Below are 23288 nucleotides of genomic sequence, written 5' to 3'. Positions count from 1 at the left end.
GGGTTTTTTTCCGGCAAAGCTATCTTTAAACGGCAAAACCTGGTTAATAAGGAAATCCGTCAGCGCGAGGAGAGGAGACACATTTTCAAATTCAGAACCATCGCTCCCTACGGGATTAATCTAGTCTCCTTCGCAGCCGTTTTTAGCCGGGGGGGGGGGGGGGGCAACTCCTATATGAAACGGACGGGGATGCTCGTCGGAAATTTTGAAAAGAACCCCTAAAAGAGATCAATCTGGGTGTGGCTCAAGCTTTTCTTGAGCACTAAGAGATACCAGAAAACTTAGAATAAAATTTATATTTGTATATTTCTTCGTTTGTAACCCTAAACGAGACTATCATGGCTAAAAATATTGGCGTTTTGCCCGGAACACCTTATGCTTAAGCGAGACCAAAAATTCGAAATTTACAACCCTAAGCGAGACGATGAGCATTCCCGTCACTGTCATATGTAAGTTCCCCCTCCCCCCCCCGGGGGTCGTCACGCAACGCTCGAGCGTTGCGTGACGACACTAAAAACGGCTGCGAAGAATACTAGGGTTAATCGTGATTTCTCGTTTCTTAAATCGTTCCAGTTCACGCCCGCGTGCACATTAAGGCGCGCGCAAACAGTTTCTTATCGTTTTCAATCGACTGCAAATAACGAGCTGTGTTTTCAGTTTTTTTGCTCACCCTGATGATGGCAGAATTGCCGAAACGTCGGGAAATCTCTACCGAAATGTCTAGCGTAAAAAACAATTTCAATTATGATATTTCAACGCCGGCGTACATTTTCATCCGCCTGAAGCACTCAAAATCAATCCTAACAGCACAGCGGAAATGCTACATCCACTTTTCCTTAAGATCTGGGAAGCAGAGAAAGTTCCAACAGAATGGAAGCATGGTTATCTGGTGAAGCTGCCCAAAAAGGGAGATCTTGGACTCTGCAACAACTGGCGTGGAATTATGCTTCTCTCCATTCCAAGCAAGGTATTCTGCCGCATTATCCTTGAAAGGCTTAAAGACGCCCTGGACAAACAACTGCGATGTAACCAGGCAGGGTTTAGGAAAGATAAATCCTGCACTGACCACATTGCCACTCTAAGGATAATTCATCGAACAATCCAACGAATGGCAGACTCCATTATACATGAATTTCATCGACTTCGAAAAGGCTTTTGACAGTGTTGATAGGAACATCATCTGGCAACTTATACACCACTATGGAATTACATCAAAATTCATCAAGCTGATACAGGACCTATACGAGTCGTCATCTTGTCAAGTCATTCACAACGAGAAGCTGACAGAATCTTTCGAAATTAGCACAGGAGTTCGTGAAGGCTGTTTGCTGTCTCCGATGATCTTCATCATGGTTGTCGATTGGATTATGAAAGGGGTGGAAGATCAGGGTAAGACAGGAATCCAATGGACACTAACAACTCAACTCCATGATTTGGATTATGCAGACGATATATGCCTTCTTTCCCAAAAACTACAACATATGCAAGCCAAAAGCAACAACCTGGCACAGATTGCAGAGACAACCGGCCTCAGGGTGAGCAAAGAGAAAACCAAAGTAATGCGATCCAAAAGCAAGCAGCGGGACAAAAGTAAGTTGAATGGCGAGGATCTGGAAGATGTCGAAAGTTTCACTTATCTAGGCAGTATCGTCACAGTCACTGGAGGAACTGAGGAGGATGTGAAGTGCAGAATTGGTAAAGCGAGACTGGCGTTCAACATGCTTAGACCAGTCTGGAATGCCTCCTCGATTTCCACCAAAACCAAGTAATAAATTAGAATTTAAAAAAAAAAAAAAAAAAAAGAAAAACCCCCCCCCCCCCCCCCCCCTAAAAAAAAAAAAAAAAAAAAAAAAAAAAAAAAACCCCCCCGTTAAAAAAAATTAAAAAAAAAAAAATCACCCCAATACTTATAAAAAAACTTATAAAAAAAAAAAGTGTAGCGCATCTTTACCACTTATGTAAAAGCTGCGCTTCTCTATGGCTCAGAGACCTGGAAAGTGACACAAGCTCTATCAAATAAGCTACAAAGCTTTTTCAACAAGTGCCTCAGAAAGATCCTCAAGATTCACTGGCCAGAAAAGATCAGTAACAAAGAACTTTGGAGCAGGACAGGACAAGACCAACTGAGATAGCAAGAAGGAAATGGGCTTGGATAGGCCACACACTAAGAAAACCAGGCACTGACACCACCAAGCAGGCCTTAAAGTGGAATCCGCAGGGTAAAAGAAAGGTGGGAAGACCAGCTAAGACCTGGAGAAGATCAACTGAGGAGGAGTTAAAGAAAGCTAACATCTGCTGGAACGCAGCAGAGAAGGCGGCAGCAAATAGAGTTCGGTGGCGAAGCATTGTTGACGCCCTTTGCTCCACCAGGAGCCTAAAGGAATAAGTCAGTCAAGTAAGTCATCGCGTACAAGACGCTACTCAGTTGTTTCCAATTTTAACAAATTACACCAGATACAACTCGATTGGAAACGGATCGGTGCTATTTCAATAGAACAGCCGACACAAGGCACTCGAAAGAAATTAGCGAGGCTTCTAGACGAATACGAATACAAAATCGGCACACTCAAGTCATCCAGGGCGATACTCACGTTAAGGAAAGCCAGTCGACCAAAGTTTTGTAAAGCGAGGCCTGTCCCAGACGCCATGAATCCTAAGGTCAAGGTGGAGCTGAAACGTCTAGAAAAAGGAGGCATACTGCACAAGGTCAAATTCAGCCACTGGGCGACACCTATTGTACCAGTTGCCAAATCACACGGCACAGTTATAAATTTGTGACGACTATAAGATCACAGTTAACTCCAGCTTAACACAATAGGAACCCACTGCCACGCATCGGTGACATATTCACTAAGCTGACAGGAGGACAGAACTTCACCAAGATTGACCTCAAACAGGTCTACCATCAGATGGAAGTGAAGGAAGAGTTCTAAGAGTACTTGACGATTAACACCCATCAGGGGTTGTGCCGATACTGACAACCGCCTTAAGCTTGTATTCGGGATCACCTCAGCCCCAGCAATTTGGCAGAGATCCATGGATCAAATCTTAGAAGGGGTCGAAGGAACTAGTTGCATCTTAGATGACATGATTATCACAGGGAAAGATGACAAATAGCACCTTGACAATCTGGAGGAAATACTGAAGAGGCTACAGGCAAATGGCCTACGAGCAAACCGCGAGAAGTGCGAGTTTTTCCAGACGAAGATCACTTACTGTGGGTATGAAGTAGATCGGCACGGATAGCGGATTACACAATACTCAAGAGCAAGTTCATGCAGTTGTTAATGCCGGTTTTTTGCTGGCGGTTTTTGTAATGTACGTTATCTGTGGAAATGAGTTTTGACTATTGGATCAACTTGTCAACGAGCAAAGACTTTCCAAAAGTCTCAAAGACACCACTACTTGCGTCATCACACAGAAATCTCGAGGCATTTGGAAGAATTGTCCAGTGGTATACAGGATATTTAAACACAGGGTAATGGTATATTTTATCATAACTGCAGTAATTCTCGCGCGCTCATTGGCTAATTTTTATTGTCAATAAGAGGACAGACACATGAATTTATAATTTATGCGATGTTGACGCAACGAAGGAGAGTGGGGAATTTAAAAATAAGGACGACAAGGAAAAAATTCTCCGGTTTCCGGTAACGGACCGGTTACCGAATTTACGAATGCTGTCGAAGAACCAGAAAGTGGTTCCGATACCGAGCTTGTAGCTTGCTTGGAGGCTGTCGAAAGAAAGGAAGAAGTGGAAAAAGCTGTTCGTTTCGCAACTTTGAACAGCGACGAGTTGACCGCAATTGTTTCTAATGCTCAAGCCAAAGGAACAAAGCGAAACACAAAATGGGGTTCGAAGATTTTTGAAGGTGATTAAATAAGCACAATAAAATCCATTTTATATGAAATTTGCAAGATTTGTTTTCTAAACTAAACTTACAGTTCAGAAATTGTACGCTCCTTTTATTGTGTTTGACAGAATGGTGTTGTCAGAGGGGCATCCAACGAAATGTCTTACAAATGAGAAACGAAGAGCTAGACGAAAGTTTGAGACGATTTTATGCAGAAGCAAGAAGTCAAACTGGCCAAGAATACAGTCGCTCGTCCCTCCTTGGTTTTCGAAACTCCATGAAAATAGCGACCGGTCACTGAAGATCACGGGCAATCCAGTATTTGCTCGGAGCAACAAGATGTTAGAAGCAAAGCTTAAAGCACTACGCCGCGAGGGCAAAGAAAAAGTACAACACAAGGCAGTCATTGAATCTCAAGATTTAATCAAGATAAATAACAGTCCTTTCACGAGTCCAAATACTCCTGGAGGTCTTCTCAGAAAAGTCTGGTTTTTTTGCACGCTGTACTGGTGCAGAAGAGGTAGCGAAGGCCAGCGTTTGCTCCGCCGAGATAGCTTCCAGTTTGAAAAAGATGCAGATGGTATCGAGTATGTGACCATGTCCCACGAAGAACTTTCCAAGAATCACCATGGAGGCTTCAATGACAAAACCAGCAAGGAAAGAAAGACCCGCTTGTACAGCACAGGCCAGGACGGCGATGCTTTTTCATGTTTTCGCAAGTACGTCAACAAGCTTAACCCCAAGCAAGAGGCCTTCTTTCAAAAGCCGAGAGCAAACTTCCAACAGTCTGATCAAGTGTGCTACGAAAACAAACCATTCGGAACCAACAAACTTCCGGGCATAATGAAGCAGATTTCTATCGGCGCTGGCCTGTCAAAGAGTTACACCAACCATTGCGTACGGGCAACTGCAATCACGCTGTGGTCTGACTCGTGCGTTCCAGCTCGACACATCATGAGCATTTCTGGCCATGCAAATGAGCAAAGCTTAGCAAGCTACAACAGCCGACCCTCTACCGACCAACTGAAGAATTGCTTCGATATTTTGTCACACGCTCTTCAGAAAGGTCGAGCTCCAGTTGCCAGAAGCGAACAAACAGCGACCGCGTGCTTCCCGATCGCATCGAGTGCTACAACAACATCAGCTGCCGTGGCTCAAATTCCTGCAGAGTGTTCCGTCCACGGAATTTTCAACAGCTGCAATATTGGCCAGGCCCAGGTCTTCATTTTGTCTCAGAATCAGTCCAAGACCACTTATCAATAGGCAGCTTTGTTCTTAAACAGTTCTCTTTGAAAGACGTACAGCCATTCAAAAGTGAAAATTTAATTTATGCGACTTTTTGTGAAACGTCAATTCTGTCATTTTTCAGCCAATAGAAAGTCTCCTCTTTACCATTAACCAATAAGAGAGTGAGACAAGTTTAATATAAAAGTTTGAGTTTCTTGCCTTTTTATCCCGCGTTTTGACTTTATTTTGTCCATTCTGGCTTTATGTTATAATAAAAAACAAATTGACGCGAGTTTTTCATGCGTCTGTACTGTTATTGATCATAAATTTCGCCATGACATTGTCAAAGTAGTCTGCGGATCCACTCGCCTGCGGCTCGAGGATCCACAGCTACTTTGACAATGTTATGACGCAATTTATGATCAATAACAGTACAGACGCATGAAAAACTCGCGTCAAATTGTTAAATCTACTTTCATGTTCCTCATTGCCCCAATTTTGTACTGGAAGCACATCATTTTTTCCCCACGCATCGCAAGCTCCTGCTAATAGCGAGTTGTCATTCTCCATTCCAACAAACGAGCCACAGGCGTCGGGCTGGACATCCGTCTGACCGCTGAAGTACTGGACTACAGCTTGCTGTTAGCGACCGTGGTCAGGTCACGTGGAACGTACGTCAATTGAGTGAAAGATAAGTGTTTTCTCAGCTTATTCATGGCACTCGAAATGCCTCCACTAAAGTTTTGCTTTAGCGAAATAATTATGCATTAATTTATTTCCCCCGACACGAACCGAGTGTAGGCCTTACACAAGAACCCCGGCCTTGCCCTAGCGAGTAGGCTGTCCGCTCGGGGAATGGATCCCGCTTCCCACCTGACTCGTCCCTAGTCGTTTCTTTTGCGGTCTTGACTTTTCGGGAAAAACGGTAAGAGTCGTGGGAGACTGAGCGACACTGGACATTTTGAATCGAAATATTACATGTCCTTTCCTTAGGGATTGTCATTAATTTCTTTTAATGTTATGGTGAGAATTTGCCGAATAGACGCCCATCAATACGACATTCAGTTACTAAGCAAAGCACCAACGAGACATTTTTGATAACGCACCAGCCCACCCCATCCAAGCAGAAATTGATGTCTTGCACATACAGTACCACAGCCTCCTTTGTAGACGTTCTTTGGGCTGGTCACGCGTTTCTCCCCCACGAGAAAAAATTATGTGATTATGTTATGTGATAATTCATTACAATTGTGTGACGAGCCTAACCAACGTCTGCGAAGGAGGCTAAAAGTACCATCCCTTGCTCTTACATAGCGCGGAATATTATGCTATTTTGAGACAACAAATATTTATAGCTTCACACTACTACAGTATTTATCAGTAGTTGTAAAATTCATTAACCATTCATAAGGGTGCAAACCAATCCCAGCACAGTATTCAGATCACATGTACACATCTGTAAACCCCAATACAAATCAGACAATAGAATTAACTTTTGATACAAACTCCTGCTCAGCTAATTAGTATTCATTAACTTTTGATACAGATCTGTACTGATTCGCATAACAATACTTTACATTCAATTTATAGTTTTCATTTCACAAGTAGAATAAAATATTCGCGTCCGATCTGTATGGCCGTTTACAATGGCTCGCCTATCGGCTCGCCATTGTAAACGCCCATACAGATCTCCCGCTCATATTTTATCTACTACTAAGAGAGCAAGCACAACAATATAATAACTGCGGTTAGAAGTGACTTTATTTCTACAAAGCGTCGATAACATGCCTGCACCTTGACTTTTTCTAAACAATCTTCAGCTATTTTTCTGTTTATTGATAATCCAACAAAGTAAAATAAAACCGACTTTGGTTGAACATTCTACAAAGAACAATCAAATTACCAGTGTGTATTATTTTTGTCTCGTCTTATGTTTTCACTATCAAATTACGCGAAATCACAATTTTTCATAAATAAGTGTAACGTGTACTATAAAGAAAAAAGCGGAATTAATTTAAATGCTGTCTAATATGCAATAAAGGCCTATATAAACTGATTTCGGACTAATATGCAATTTTTATCCTGCGTGCCGACGATATATTAAATCATTACAGAACCTTAAAGAAAAATCCCACAGTTTGAGTCAATTTTTGCTTTTACATATGACGATCTACTTTGCCAAGTTCTTAACGAACAAAGACTTTCCAGAAATCACCAGAAGACACACCAACTTGATAGTCATCGCATTCCCATCTTGAGAGAGCTGGATACAGCAGCCAGTGATATAAACCCCCTGCAAAAGCAGGATGGTTGTACAACCTATTTTCATCTCTCCCTGGATACCCCCATTTTCCAACATAATACCAACCGCTTTCCCTTCCCCACTTATCGCAAACTCCTGCTAATAGCGAGTTGTCATTCTCCATTCTGACAAACGAGCCACATGCGTCAGGCTTGACATCCGTCTGACCGCTGAAGTACTGGACTACAGCTTCACCAGTGCTGTTAGCGACTGTGGTCACGTGGAACGTACGTCCGTGATGTTGTTTACTGCAGTAGAATCTCAGTTGAGTGAAAGGCAAGTGTGTTCTCAGCTCATTCATGGCGCTCTTCGTCAGAAACGTCTTGTTGTTGTGATAGTTGCTGATTCCACGATATGAAGTCTCTACTGATAACTGTGGGGAGGATGGGCTGTCAATCACAAGCTTGGAGACAAGAAGCCAGCCTCCTGAAATAAGACAAGGTTTAGTGATAGTGTGATCAAACAAACAAACAAATAACATTAACGCTCTGGTCACGAACCGAAGAACATCAATATGAAAAAAGAATAGTCGCTGGAAATTCAAAATAAAGCTGAAAGTGTTTCACGTGTCATTTTATGACAAAGGATGAGGCCCTGTTAAGGTAAATTATGACAAGCGACACGGCGTTTAAACAGCGACATGGAAGAAATAATAAAATGGCGAGGAATGACAAGACTTTTATTGAAATAGCGACAGCGAAGGAAAGAATTAATTAAGAGTACTGCGGCGAATCTCTTGGTTTCTTAAATGTTCGACGGCGAACCTGATGTTGTCACAAATTCCCTGCGGCATCAGCATGCAGAGCATGCTTTTAGGTCCCGCAGATTTAACGGGCAAAAAGCCATCAAGTCGAAAAGTGGATAAATACAAACAGTCAAAAACTTTCTTTGCTTGACCTACTCACTAGTATTTCGCTATAAAGGATACAAGGCTATGGCTGATCAAGACGTTATAAATTCAATTAAAAAAGTTAAAAAGAAACAAACTTAACTAATGAGGGTTTGCATTAGAGCGGGAGAGCGGGGATGTTGCTGTTATAATTAGCTGGCGACCAACTAAAGTACTACATCCTGATAAAGCATAGCAAAGTACAAGGAAATACGACAAATAAGCCCAGATTTCATTTCAGCCGAGCGAGATCAAACCACCTTTGAAAAATTGACAGTGAAACAACCCTTGAAACAGCGGACAGCAGTCCAAACATAATCGCCCGTTGAGGTCGAGAAATCGGTGGAGAAATTTTTAGCGATCGAGAATTTTTGATCAGTTGAGAACATGTCATTTTTTTATTTATCTGTCAAAGAATTAAATTAGATTAATTTTAACGGCTCTCTTAAAATGCACGAAAAACCTTTAATCTGTGTACTTAGTTCAGAGTCACGTCGTTTTTTATTTGTCAAAAAGTTTAGAACACCGTTTGTTACTGCGATATTAAAGTGCCCGAAAACTTGGCTCAAAGTAAAGTCGTTTTTTAATTGGTCAAAAAATTTAAAACACTGTGTTTAATGCGAAATTTGAGTGCTCGAGAAATTCCTGCTCTGTGTACTGAGTTCAGAGTCACGTCGTTTTTTTAATTAGTCGAAAAATATAAAACACCGTTTTTCCTGCGAAATTTAAGGTTCTCGAGAAACTTCTGCTTTATGTTCCTAATTTAGTCACGTCGTTTTTAATTGGTCTATACATTAAAAACATTAAACTGATGCCTTTTTAAATACCGGAGAAAGTTCTGCTCTGTGTACCTAGGTTACTCACGTCTATTGTGTTCTAAAGTTAGACACGTCGTGTTTTAATCTGTCAAATAATTAAATTAATCTTAACGGCTCTATCAAAATGCGGAGAAACTTCCGCTCCGTTTACTTAGTTGGGAGTCACGTCGTTTTTTAATTGGTCGAAATATTTAAAACACCGATTTGAAAGAAACTCCTGCTCGTTATTCATTGGTCGAGACATTAAAAAAGATAACTGTTTTTTTTTTTTTAATGCCAGCGAAACTCCTGCTCTGTGTACCTAGGTTATTCACTTCTTTTTTAATTGGTTTAGAAATTAAAATATCTGAGAAACTTCTGCTCTGTTACTACTGTCATTCTTTAGACGAAATGTCGAAATCCGATTCTTAGTCGCGACAAGCTTTGGAATTGAGACAGGAGCTGAGACATGTATACCTACCCTAACAGGAAAAAAAAAAACAGACTAATTGCAAGGCTGGTACAGCGGCAATATGCCAAAATTAATTGGCCAATATTTCAACTAGCAGAGCTAGTCTTCTTCAGGACCAGTACTAACAAGGCCTCAAGGACGCTCATTGAAAATTCACAACGTTGTATGAAGCAGTTAATTAAGCGAAGGCTAATATTTCAATAACTTGAAGTTTTGTGTATATTTCTTTTAGGCTGAAGTTAAACAATTTATTTTTATATCAACATTCTTAACTTACCTCCGTCAGTTGTCATGTCACAGAAAACCTTTGAAGGGTTTCCACTCTTCTCAGGGTCGATCCAGTACTCCCCGTCTCCTTTGGAGTCTCCAGAGTCCCGTATGTCCTTACAGGAATCAGCAGGCTGATGGGAATGTAAACCTCTTATAGCTACAAAAGAAAATAGAACGTGTTTTATAAATTAATTTAAAATTACAGCCCAACTCGAATCGCCACAAAAGAGGTGATCGTTCTAAAAGTCCGCGCTTAGGTGGATTAAGCATTGTACAGTAGGCGAACCTTTTGCAGTCAGTTCAAATTGTGTTATCAGGCTAAATAAAATAGTGGAAGGACAAATTTTCACAACTCACGTTTTTCACAATTTTTTCCCTTATATCCCGGATGACACTGCCCATTCTTTGTTTGTTCACTCCGCTCACCTGCGACATCCATGCATGAGACCTGGTTGGGTTACAATGAAATATCAAGGGAAGAAAACTATTCGCTATACACTTACATTCGGTGGTTACTTTAATTAAAGAAACATTCATAGTTGATTAGTTTGTTTATTCTCGTATCCTATTTAGTTCACAATTTTTTAATATCATAGAAATATTTGGCATTGCAAACAGAATAACACCTTTTTAACCAACCCTAGCTCGATAAAGCTTTTCTCCTGAAAAAAATATATGTAAATGTGCACTTTTTAACTAACCTGAACAGAGCCATAATATGTAGATCCTTTCTTCCATTTAAAATGTCCTGGCTTCATCTGTCGGGTTTTGTTGTTTAGCTCGCAAAAGCGTCGTTTTGCATTGTTGCCATCGGGGTGAACGTTGAACGACTTGCAACTGTTATTTCCGAGGCACTTCTGATAACATTCAAACTCGTCAACAACAGCAGCCTTGCTCATGACGTGACCAACTAAGGCATGGTCTTAAAGGACAAAGAAAATAAAAGTTCTACTAATGCAAACAGTACCAGACTGAATAGAAGGAAGGAAGGGCGTTTTAGTTTGCAAATGTTTACTTACCGACTTGAGTTTCAAAAACGCTTCCACAAAAGTCTGTGTTTGCCACCACAAATAAGATTACCAGGAGAATGTTGAGAGTCACAATGGCCAACTGAGTTAGCCACATACCAGCCATCGGGTTGTAGTGTGTTGTTAAAGCGTCAGAATATGGCAGTTAAAAACACTATCTAAAAACGAGATGGAACGCATCCATCTCCGATCCTCCTTTGTCTATTTGAGCCAGAGCGGATAAACTTTTATGCCAAGTCGTGTTCATTTATTATTAATAGATATCACATTTGGCTATAATTCAATTAACTTGGGCTTTCTTCAACTTTATAATGGGCTTTTGAGTCTTCAACGCTATTCATGTTCCTGCGACTGACAGCTAGTCATCAATGATGGCCCAAAGCTTGTATTACACCATGAAATTCAAATTACCTGAACCTCCCTTTTAAACTATTAAATGACAAGAAACTGATATAACGTTTTATTTCGTGATTCTTTTAAATAGCTTTCACTGGAAAAACAAATATGGAACCCCATGATCAATTATGATAATAATGGACGACATTATCACGTATTGAAATAAACACTATTCTGGAAAGAGCTTTTCGAAGCCAGTAGTTGAATTCCTACATTGTCGCATGGTAGCCTGCGTTGCAACCGGCGGTTTAGACTTCCTGTGACGCAGGCTTTCGAATGAAGTCATTAAAGATACTTATATAGTTTTGTAAAGTTCGCAAAAGCATCTACGGTGTTTCTCTCCAAGCCGATTACCAATATCGTCTGAAAATATTGTAGGTGCTTAATTTATTTCGACAGCTGAATGAAAGCCCCTTAGGGTGCAAATGTTTAAGTAAATAACATAAATTACAATAACATATTTCGACCAATTAAAAACGACGTAACTCTGAACAAAGTAAACGGAGCAGGAGTTTCTTGGCATTTTTTTGGAGCCGTTAAAATTATTTGGCAGATTTTAAAATATAGGACGTCTCTAACTTTAGAACACAATAGACGTGAGTAACCTAGGTACACATTTAGACTTGTTTTGATGAGTTTGGAAATGGTTTGTTAATTTAAGAGATCCATTGATGGTTTTAAAGGACTACGGGACATCTTCCGACAAGTTAAAATACCAGTTCCTCTCTTTAATAATTTTCATACACTCAATGTAATGGTAGTTCTTAGAATTGACACTGAGTACGTAATTACAATACCCCCTCATGTTCTTATGACTTCCTTTCGTTTGGAAGACACGTTAATGAAAAAACACTTGCTCCTGTTGCGAATGAAAGGGTTACAACATAAAAGCAAAAAGCTGAGTATTGAAACGTTCGTGACTTCCGCCATATTCCTTGTTCCTTCATTTAGCAGGTGCTTTTCCCGTTTTATCGAACTTTTTGTTTAAGGTCGTTTTTGTTTTCATTTTGGCATGCTTACATTACCAACTTTATACATCCGGTGTTTGCCATATTTATTTTCTTTCTGCGATTTTTTTTTTCAGTCTTGCTTTCCGCGGAACAAAACAAACGCGCCCATGTACACTGACTTAATCACAAATTCATGCTAAATTTATTTCAAGACAGTACCCTCCATCCTTCCAGTGCAGACCCTTTTTTACGTAACCTTGCAGGGGCGGATCCAGGATGTTTTGATTGGGGGGGGGGGTCCAACACTGTTGAAACTTTTTTTTTTTGCGGCAAATTACGTCTCCCCCATATCTCCCCCCCCCCCCCCCCCCAACTAGTGGCGGTTGCACGTTATAATCCCTTGGCCCCTTACCGTGTATATGAAATTTACTCGCCAGTATATTTTTGGGCATAGTCGTAACAGAAGTTCTTAGTCAAAGCGCATTCAACCCTCTCGCTTGGAAACGATATGTGGACGACATTTTCTCCCTCTGAGACACCAACAGAGAGGTTTTAATTCAGTTCATTGATCCAGAAAATAGCCCTCATCCCACTATCAAGTTCACGGCCCACATTTCTGAAACAGAAACTACTTTCCTAAACACCGGCGTTCAAGGAAAAATCAAGCACTTCCAATCACATTTATCAAGAGAGGGGTACCAAGAAAGTCTAGGCCAAAGAACTCTCGCGGAAGTTAATTTTGAAGACAGAAAGCAGGCCCACCAACGAAAACCTAAACAAACAAAAGCTATTTGCCTTTACACCAGCAGAAAATGCCAAACTTGAATGAAACATAAACATTCATATTTTTTTATAAAAACGATTTTTGTATGAACGGTACCGGTGGGGCCGAGATCTTGTGAAATCCTTACCCTATTTTGAGTGGTAAGAAAGCAAACACAACGCTAACTTCGGCAAAAATGACTTTATTTTTAGAAAGCGTTGATGGCATATACCTGCACCTTGAAGATGACGCACATCTTTCTTTAAACAATCCTGGGCTTCTATTCTGTACATTAATAATCCAAAAGTTTAATAAAACCGAGCTTGGTAGGATATATGCTACATAAAACAGTCAAATTACTTGTGTTAATTTTTTTATTTTTCTCGACTTACGGTTTCATTATCAATATGCTCGAAATCACGGACCTAAATTAACAAATGTAGCGTGTACTATTCAGCGAAAAAGCGAAATTAATTTATATGCTGTCTGATATGTAGTTAAGAGCACTAACTGATTAACTATGTAAACCGCTCGAAGTGTCAAAGCTACAAATTGGTCAAAAACCCACAGTTTGATGCAATCAGTGGCTTAAATGTGGCTTTTACAAAGGACGGTCAGTATACAAGCGTTTTTTTTTAACCGTAGCCAATTTGTATTACCGTAAAAATCTTTATCTCAATGATATCATTACTATCGGTTTTATTTTATTTTTCAAGGATATCCTCTATTTTATATATATAAAAGATCGAAGTACTATCCGCCTATCGCAGTCAAAAACTATATTTATAGGAAGGCGTCATGGTAAACGACGCAACAAGGACACATGTTAGGACAGATGGGTGAAAAAAATGTATACATTACAGACCCGTACTCGAGCCAAGATTTTTTATGGGGGAAGGGGTGCGTTAGAGCGCCGGAGTCGTGAGCATGTAGGGGGTCTAGAGTTTCCTCCCCAGGAAAATTAAAAAAATTAGGCTGTCTGAGCAGTTCGATAGGCAAGCAGGTATAGAACGATACATAAAAGTATAGAGTTTGATTAACCATCAATTCGTTCATAAATCACATGGGCTGAAAACATTATCACACATAAATTGCGAGTCGTCTGGGAGAATTGTCCAGTGGTATACAGGATATTTAAACGCAGGGTAAATGGATAATCTGCCTGGATCTTCCCTATTGCTCCATTTTCCAACATGATGCACATCATGAATCTTCTTCCCACCTATCGCAAACTTCTACTAATCTCGAGTAATCATTTTCCATTCACATTTGTCAGACCGCTGAAGTACTGGACTATAGCTTCGCCAGTGCTGTTAGCGACCGTGGTCACGTGGAACGTACGTCCCTGTTGTTTACTGCAGTGGTAACTCAGGTGGATGAAAGATAAGTGTCTTCTCAACTCATTCATGGCACTCCACATGTCTCCACTAAAGTTTACTTTAGCGAAATAATTATGCATTTAATTATTTCCCACGACACGAACCGAGTGTAGCCTTACACAAGAACCCCGGCCCTACCCCAGCGAGGGAATGGATCCCACTTCCCACCCGACTCGTCCCCAGTCGTTTCTTTAGCCTCGACTTTCGAGATAAACGGCAAGAGTCGCGGGAGACTGGGCGACACTGGACTCTTTAAACCAAGATATTAATTGTCCTTACGGATTGCCACATAATTTTTTTAAAATGTTATTGGTAAGAATTTGCCGAATAGACGCCCATCAATACGACATTCAGTTACTAAGCAAAGCACCAACGGGACATTTTTGGAAACACACCAGCCCACCCCATCCAAGCAGAAATTGATATATTGCACAAACAGAACCATCCCTTGCTCTTACATTGGGTAGAGCATAAGGTTTTTTTTAGGAGAAATTCTCTGGTGTTACACAGCACAGAGGAAACAGATATATAGCTTCACACTGCGGCTTATCAGTAAATGAAGAAACTGCACTGCGAAGATCAGTCTTCTGATCCGATTTGCTGCGCACATTTATTTTACAGCATGGTTTTGCCCGGGGGTTTTGCCATGTTCTTTTACGGATAGTTTTGCTCCCGGGGGGGAGACTCCCATATGAAAGTGACGGGGATGCTCGTCGTCTCGCTTAGGGGTATAAATTTCGGACTTTGGGTCTCGCTTAGGGTGTTCTGGGGAAAATGGCAATATTTTTAGCTGTCAGGGTCTTGTTTACGGTCGCACACGAAGAAAACAAAAAATATGAGTTCTTTTTTTCCGAATTTTGTTCCTTTTAGAGGTTTAAAATAGCTTTAGGCACGCCCAGATTGGTCTCTTTTAGGTTTTTTTTTTTACAAATTTCCGACGAGCATCCCCGTACCTTTAATATGGGAGTCCCCCCGGGGTTTTGCTATCCTTATCTTGATGCGACAGAGACCTGATATTATCAAATGTTCTTTGTTCATTGTTTGCAGTCACGCGCTGTGACGTGGACAGACATTTCGAATTTGAGACCCTATCCGGTGTCATTACCACGAGCAGAGGGCGCACAAGGATTGTAACAGTTGACTCGCGTTGGCTGCACATTCTGTCCTCTGTGGCATTATACTGTACTGACGAGGACTAAAGAGTCCGAAACAGCTGTCTACAGTTATGCATTTTTGACTCTCGGATTGGTCTCTATCATGCCCAGGAAGGGGGGGGGGGGTACTCCGGATTGTAAATGACGGTGACGGGGATGATCGAATGGAGGCAAAACTCAGGACCCAAAAAAATCCTAAGTCTTCCGAAATTACCCAAAAAAATCCCTTGTGAAATTACCCCTAAATTGCCACAAAGGAAACCATAAAAAATTGAACGCTCGTGTTTTTTTATTCATCATATCATAAATACGCCAAGGCACTTTAGTTAGGTTTTAACACACACAAAAATCCCCTTTTTAAATCAAGTCACCCAATAATTTACTTGCCAAATTTTTCAACCCAAAAAGATCCGGGATCAAAATTTCAAACCCCAAAAAATCCTTCGATCATCTCCGTCATTTACAAGCCGGAGTACCCCCCCCCCCCCCCCCCTAGGCTATCATGTCTCTGCCGCATTAAGTTTTCTGCGCAGTTCGTTCAGCCTTGCAGTTTCACGTTTCATGCTTATCAGTTAAAAGGCAAGCACAAACAATAACTGCGGTAAGAAGTGACTTTATTTCTACAAAGCGTGGATATTAAACATATGCTAGCAACTTGACAATCAAACAATTAAACAATCTTGAGCTAATTTTCCTGTCTGTTAATCCAAGAAAGTTAAAGAAAACCCACCTTGGTTGAAACTACAACAAACAACAGTCAAATTATGAGTTTCTTTTTTGTCTCGTATGACGCTTTCATTATCAATTTACGCGAAATCACAACTGGCACAAGCTTTTAAGAAAATGTGTCTACCGGTCTGGTCGATCTGGCTTGTAAAATAGATTTCGCTCATTTCTTGTGTGTTGCAAGACTTTCATGTACTTATACTAAAAACACAATTCACTTGACCGGATCATTATTTTTCTCGAGTTTTTTAAGGATTTTCGGTTCACTTGAACGAGCGCTTGTAACGGCCACTGTCAAGGCTTAAATTTACCACAACTTTGAAAATTAATTAAAAAAGAACTAACAACTTCTGTACCAAACAAACACCACAGCCTGTTAAATTATGACAGTGGCCGTTACAAGCGCTCATTCGGGTGAACCGAAAATTCTTAAAAAAACTCGAAAAAAAAATAATGATCCGGTCAATCGAATTGTGTTTTTAGTATAAGTACATGAAAGTCTTGCAACACACTAGAAATGAGCGAATTCTATTTTACAACCAGATTGACCAGACCGGTATTACAGACACAACCTCTTAAAGTGCCTATGAAGTAAAAAATAATTGCTGTTTATTTTAAAGGCTTTTCGAAAAAAAGAAGAATGGCGTTTTCCTTTTTGCAATATGTTTTTTCGTTTAAGAGATATTTACGTTTTTATAATATGAAAATGAGGAAAGTGATGACGTCATTAATTGTTCCACAAAAAGATGAAGCATTGAATCAAGAATATCTATTGGAATATTTGAGCTGTGTGCTTCAAACTTGGCACGATTAATGTACACCACAAGACACAAAATGACACCTGTCGTGCTGTTGTCATGGCAACAGTTTTGCTGCAAATACCTATTTAAATTAATACTGATATCCCCAGTTTTTGCTTAATCAAAGGTGATCCACCCCCAACAAGCTAATGTGGAGAGTTATAGGATAATAGGATAATAGGGCATTATGTGTGTCCCAAGCTGGACCCTCTGTCCCACTTCAAAGGGTTGCAAATTGAGATATTTGGTTTATGACAGAAAGAGCCTGGAACCAAGAGTGTTGCCATGGTTACATCATAGTATGAGCCATCTTGTACCTTTAAGGAAGGTTACTACTGATGCCAAGTTTCAGAAATATCACCTTTATATTTTCAGAGATATCCTTGATTTTGTGATCTATCTTTTAGTGGAACAATTTATGACGTCATCACTTTCCTCATTTGCATAACATAAAAACGTGAATATCTCCTAAACGAAAGAAGATTTTTCAAAACGGTAAACGCCATTCTTGGTTATTTGTAAAAGTCTTTCAAATAAGCATTAATTAGTTTTCACTTCATAGGCACTTTAATAATGAATAAATGTAGCGTGTACTATACAGGGAAAAAGCGGAATTATTTCAAATGCTGTGTTATATGCAATTTAGGCCTACATACACTGATCTCGGACTAATAAGCAATTTTTAACCTGCGTGCCGAAGATATAAATCGTTAAAAGACCTTAAAGAAAAATTCCACAGTTTGAGTCAATTTGAGCTTTTACATATGACGATCTACTTTGCCAAGTTTTTAACGAACAAAAACTTTCCAGAAATCACCAGACGACACTCCAACGTAAAAGTCATCACATTCCCATCTTGAGAGTGCTGGAGACAGCAGCCAGTGATATGAATCCGCTACAAAAGCAGGATGGTTGTACAACCTTTTTTCATCATTATCCGCAAACCCCCATTTTCCAACATTAAGCACACCATTTTCTTTTCCCCACTTATCGCAAACTCCTGCTAATAGCGAGTTGTCATTCTTCATTCTGACAAATGATCCACATGCGCCAGGCTTGGCATCCGTCTGACCGCTGAGGTACTGGACTACAGCTTCACCAGTGTTGTTAGCGACCGTGGTCACGTGGAACGTACGTCCCTGTTGTTTACTGCAGTGGAATCTCATTTGAGTGAAAGGCAAGTGTGTTCTCAGCTTATTCATGGCACTCTTTGTCAGAAACGTCTTGTTGTTGTGGTAGTTGCTGATTCCACGGTATGACGTCTCTACTGACAACTGTGGGGAGGATGGGCTGTCAATCACAAGCTTGGAGACGAGAAGCCAGCCTCCTGAAATAAGACAAGGTTTAGTGATAGTGTGATCAAACAAACAAACAAAGGCAACTAGGAAAATAACATTAATGCTCTAGTCACGAACCGAAGAACATCAATATGAAAAAAAAGAATAGTTGGGAGAAATTCAAAATAAAGCTGAAAGTGTTTCACGTGTCATTTTATGACAAAGCGACACGGCGTTTAAACAGCGACATGGAAGAAATAAAATGGCGAGGAATGACAAGACTTTTATTGAAATAGCGACAGCGAAGGAAAGAATAAAATAAGAGCACTATGGCGAATCTCTCGGTTTCTTAAATGTTCGACGGCGAACCTGATGTTGTCACAAATCCCCTGCGTCATCAGCATGCAGGACATGCTTTTAGATCCCGCAGATTTAACGGGCAAAAAGCCATCAAGTCGAAAAGTGGATAAATACAAACAGTAAAAAACTTTCTTTACTTGACCTACTCACTAGTATTTCGCTATAAAGGATACAAGGCTGTGGCTGATCAAGACGTTATAAATTCAATTAAAAAAGTTAAAAAGAAACAAACTTAACTAATGAGGGTTTGCATTAGAGCGGGAGAGCGGGGATGTTGCTGTTATAATTAGCTGGCAACCAACTTAAGTGCTACATCCTGATAAAGCATAGCAAAGTACAAGGAAATACGACAAATAAGCCCACATGTCATTTCAGCCTAGCGAGATCAACCACCTTTGAAAAATTGACAGTGAACGTTTAAACAGCGGACAGCAGTGCCAGAATAATCGCCCGTCGAGGTCGAGAAATCGGTGGAAAAATTTTTAGCGATTGAAAATTTTTGATCATTTGAAAACATGTCATTTTTTATTAATCTGTCAAAGAATTAAATTAGATTAATTTTAACGGCTCTCTTAAAATGCACGAAAAACCTTTAATCTGTGTACTTAGTTCAGAGTCACGTCGTTTTTTATTTGTCAAAAAGTTTAGAACACCGTTTGTTACTGCGATATTAAAGTGCCCGAAAACTTGGCTCAAAGTAAAGTCGTTTTTTAATTGGTCAAAAAATTTAAAACACTGTGTTTAATGCGAAATTTGAGTGCTCGAGAAATTCCTGCTCTGTGTACTGAGTTCAGAGTCACGTCGTTTTTTTAATTAGTCGAAAAATATAAAACACCGTTTTTCCTGCGAAATTTAAGGTTCTCGAGAAACTTCTGCTTTATGTTCCTAATTTAGTCACGTCGTTTTTAATTGGTCTATACATTAAAAACATTAAACTGATGCCTTTTTAAATACCGGAGAAAGTTCTGCTCTGTGTACCTAGGTTACTCACGTCTATTGTGTTCTAAAGTTAGACACGTCGTGTTTTAATCTGTCAAATAATTAAATTAATCTTAACGGCTCTATCAAAATGCGGAGAAACTTCTGCTCCGTTTACTTAGTTGGGAGTCACGTCGTTTTTTAATTGGTCGAAATATTTAAAACACCGATTTGAAAGAAACTCCTGCTCGTTATTCATTAGTCGAGACATTAAAAAAGATAACTGTTTTTTTTTTAATGCCAGCGAAACTCCTGCTTTGTGTACCTAGGTTATTCACTTCTTTTTTAATTGGTTTAGAAATTAAAATATCTGAGAAACTTCTGCTCTGTTACTACTGTCATTCTTTAGACGAAATGTCGAAATCCGATTCTTAGTCGCGACAAGCTTTGGAATTGAGACAGGAGCTGAGACATGTATACCTACCCTAACAGGAAAAAAAAAACAGACTAATTGCAAAGCTGGTACAGCGGCAATATGCCAAAATTAATTGGCCAATATTTCAACTAGCAGAGCTAGTCTTCTTCAGGACCAGTACTAACAAGGCCTCAAGGACGCTCATTGAAAATTCACAACGTTGTATGAAGCAGTTAATTAAGCGAAGGCTAATATTTCAATAACTTGAAGTTTTGTGTATATTTCTTTTAGGCTGAAGTTAAACAATTTATTTTTATATCAACATTCTTAACTTACCTCCGTCAGTTGTCATGTCACAGAAAACCTTTAAAGGGTTTCCACTCTTCTCAGGGTCGATCCAGTACTCCCCGTCTCCTTTGGAGTCTCCAGAGTCCCGTATGTCCTTACAGGAATCAGCAGGCTGATAGGAATGTAAACCTCTTATAGCTACAAAAGAAAATAGAACGTGTTTTATAAATTAATTTAAAATTACAGCCCAACTCGAATCGCCACAAAAGAGGTGATCGTTCTAAAAGTCCGCGCTTAGGTGGATTAAGCATTGTACAGTAGGCGAACCTTTTGCAGTCAGTTCAAATTGTGTTATCAGGCTAAATAAAATAGTGGAAGGACAAATTTTCACAACTCACGTTTTTCACAATTTTTTCCCTTATATCCCGGATGACACTGCCCATTCTTTGTTTGTTCACTCCGCTCACCTGCGACATCCATGCATGAGACCTGGTTGGGTTACAATGAAATATCAAGGGAAGAAAACTATTCGCTATACACTTACATTTGGTGGTTACTTTAATTAAAGAAACATTCATAGTTGATTAGTTTGTTTATTCTCGTATCCTATTTAGTTCACAATTTTTTAATATCATAGAAATATTTGGCATTGCAAACAGAATAACACCTTTTTAACCAACCCTAGCTCGATAAAGCTTTTCTCCTGAAAAAAATATATGTAAATGTGCACTTTTTAACTAACCTGGACAGAGCCATAATATGTAGATCCTTTCTTCCATTTAAAATGTCCTGGCTTCATCTGTCGGGTTTTGTTGTTTAGCTCGCAAAAGCGTCGTTTTGCATTGTTCCCGTCGGGGTGAACGTTGAACGACTTGCAACTGTTATTTCCGAGGCACTTCTGATAACATTCAAACTCATCAACAACAGCAGCCTTGCTCATGACGTGACCGACTAAGGCATGGTCTTAAAGGACAAAGAAAATAAAAGTTCTACTAATGCAAACAGACTGAATACAAGAAAGGCAGGTCGTATTAGTTACGAAATGTTTTCTTACCGACTAAAGTTTCAAAAACGCTTCCACAAAAGTCTGTGTTTGCCACCACAAATAAGATAACCAGGAGGATGTTAAGAGTCACAATGGCCAACTGAGTCAGCCACAAACCAGCCATCGGGTTGTAGTGTGTTGTTGAAGCTTAAGAATATGAAAGTTAGAAACAAGACACGAGATGAAACGCATCCATCTCCGATCCTCTTTAATTTGCCTATTTGAGCCAGAGCGAATGAAGTTTTATTCAAAGTCATGTTCATTTATTATTAATTAGTTAACACTTTCAATTAGCTTCGGCTTTCTTTAGCTTCAGCTTTTTATATTTTGAGTCTGCAATATTAAGAAACTCTTTGGTTTATAATAACACAGAGAAACTCCTGCTCTGTGTACCAAGGTCGACCTCAACACCCTGGGGGGGGGGATGCAATGACGTGACGTCGTGTTCGCTGTTGAGGCCCGGGAGGGGTACTCAAAAAAGTTTTATACGGGGAGGCTCCGCCCCAAGTTCTAACCCCTTACCCTTTTATATACCATTTTTGACAGAAATTGTACCCCTTTCGTATTACCTTTAACTGAAAAAAGGAACCCCTTTCATATACCTAAGAGACATGGTGTGGACTTAAAATAGGACGTTTTCTTGTCATTTTTATGTAACGCTTAATAAATTAAAATAATACAGCCATAAATTGCGTCTGTTCGACAGATTTCCATACCTTTTCATATACTTTTAAAAAACTCGTGAAATATATACCTGAAGCCTGAAAAAGGTACCCCTTTCGGGCGGAGCCTTCCCGTATAGGCCATTATAGGGAGTACCTCCCCCCCCCCCCCCCCGGGTGTTGAGGTCGACCTAGGTACACAGAGCAGGAGTTTCTCTGGTATTTTAAAAAGGCAGTTAATTTTTTTTAATGTCCCGACCAATTAAAAACGAGCAGGAGTTTCTTTCAAAACGATGTTTTAAATTTTTCGACCAATTTAAAAACGACGTGACTATAAGCTAATTAACGGAACGGGAGTTTCTCGTGCATTTTGAAAGAGCCGTTAGGATTAATTTAGTTATTTGACAGATGAAAACACGACGTGTTTAACATTAAAACACAATATATGTGAGTAGCCTAGGTACACAGAGCAGAGCTTTCTCCGGTATTTTAAAAAGGCAGTTATTGTATTTAATGTCTGACCAATTAAAAACGACGTGACTAAATTAACACAATTAAGTACACAAAGCAGAAGTTTCTCGGGCACTTTAAATTTCACAGCAAAAACAGTGTTAAATTTTTCGACCCATTAAAAACGACGTGACTCTGAACTCAGAACACAGAGCAGGAATTTCTCGAGCACTTTAATTTCCCATTAAACACAGTGTTTTTACTTTTTCGACCGATTATAAAAACGGCTTAACTCTGAGCAGAAGTTTTTCGGGCACTTTAATATCGCAGTAAGAAACGTTTTAAATTTTTTGACCAAATAACAAACGACGTGACTCTGAACTAAGTACACAGAGCAAAGATTTTTCGTGCATTTTAAAAGAGCCGTTAAAATTAATCTAATTTAATTCTTTGACAGAATAATCAAAAAACGCGTTCTCAACTGAACAAAAATTCTCGATCGCTAAAAATTTCTCCACTAATTTCTCGTCCTCGACGGGCGATTATTTTTGGACTGCTGTCCGCTGTTTCAAGCGTTCACTGTCAATTTTTCAAAGGTGGATTGATCTCTCTCGATCGGCTGAAATGACACCTAGGCTTATTTGTTTATTTCCTTATACTTTGCTATGCTTTGTCAGTATGTAGTACTTCAGTTGATTGCTAGCTTAATACCAGCAACATTCCCGCTCTCCCGCTCTAATGCAAACCCTCATTAGTTTAGTTTGTTTCTTTTACATTTTTTATTGAATTTATAACGTCTTGAACAGCCACAGCCATAACGAATAAGAATCTGTCCCCTTGTATCCTTTATAGCGAAATACTAGTGA

The 23288-nt window shown here is 39.8% G+C and overlaps 2 protein-coding genes across 3 annotated transcripts; both read right to left on the bottom strand.

Moving 5' to 3' along the window:
- Nucleotides 1-6824: 6824 nt before the first annotated feature.
- LOC144632836 (uncharacterized) lies at nt 6825-11565 on the bottom strand. The gene is made up of 5 exons (XM_078491578.1): nt 10831-11565; nt 10513-10733; nt 10169-10259; nt 9819-9968; nt 6825-7809 (listed from the first exon to the last, which is right to left on the bottom strand). The coding sequence occupies exons 1-5, from the start codon at nt 10943-10945 to the stop codon at nt 7268-7270; spliced, it is 1119 nt and encodes a 372-aa protein (XP_078347704.1). The 5' UTR covers nt 10946-11565; the 3' UTR covers nt 6825-7267.
- A 4523-nt stretch (nt 11566-16088) lies between these two features.
- Nucleotides 16089-21530, bottom strand: LOC144632837 (uncharacterized). 2 transcript variants are annotated; one of them, XR_013566954.1, is made up of 6 exons: nt 21320-21530; nt 21008-21228; nt 20664-20754; nt 20314-20463; nt 17574-18334; nt 16089-16781 (listed from the first exon to the last, which is right to left on the bottom strand). XR_013566954.1 is itself a non-coding variant. In XM_078491580.1 (5 exons), the coding sequence occupies exons 1-5, from the start codon at nt 21432-21434 to the stop codon at nt 17796-17798; spliced, it is 1116 nt and encodes a 371-aa protein (XP_078347706.1). In that variant the 5' UTR covers nt 21435-21530; the 3' UTR covers nt 16089-17795. The 2 variants fall into 2 exon arrangements, 1 of the variants encoding a protein (XP_078347706.1); XM_078491580.1 differs by having other exon boundaries at nt 16089-18334.
- Nucleotides 21531-23288: the final 1758 nt, after the last annotated feature.

This window comes from Oculina patagonica, chromosome 12 (assembly GCF_052425735.1).
Source record: "Oculina patagonica isolate OP01 chromosome 12, crgOcupat, whole genome shotgun sequence".
Taxonomy (NCBI): Eukaryota; Metazoa; Cnidaria; class Anthozoa; order Scleractinia; family Oculinidae; genus Oculina; species Oculina patagonica.
This window is presented reverse-complemented; position numbering and strand designations above follow the sequence as displayed.

Excerpts from the sequence above, each read along its gene's own strand:
- LOC144632836 (XM_078491578.1), bottom strand. The coding sequence starts at position 10,945 with ATGGCTGGTATGTGGCTAACTCAGTTGGCCATTGTGACTCTCAACATT. Across the intron at positions 10,260-10,512 it reads CATATTATGGCTCTGTTCAG|GTCTCATGCATGGATGTCGC; the intron begins GTTAGTTAAAAA and ends TAACCCAACCAG. Across the intron at positions 7,810-9,818 it reads TGACATGACAACTGACGGAG|GAGGCTGGCTTCTTGTCTCC; the intron begins GTAAGTTAAGAA and ends GTCTTATTTCAG.
- LOC144632837 (XM_078491580.1), bottom strand. The coding sequence starts at position 21,434 with ATGGCTGGTTTGTGGCTGACTCAGTTGGCCATTGTGACTCTTAACATC. Across the intron at positions 20,755-21,007 it reads CATATTATGGCTCTGTCCAG|GTCTCATGCATGGATGTCGC; the intron begins GTTAGTTAAAAA and ends TAACCCAACCAG. Across the intron at positions 18,335-20,313 it reads TGACATGACAACTGACGGAG|GAGGCTGGCTTCTCGTCTCC; the intron begins GTAAGTTAAGAA and ends GTCTTATTTCAG.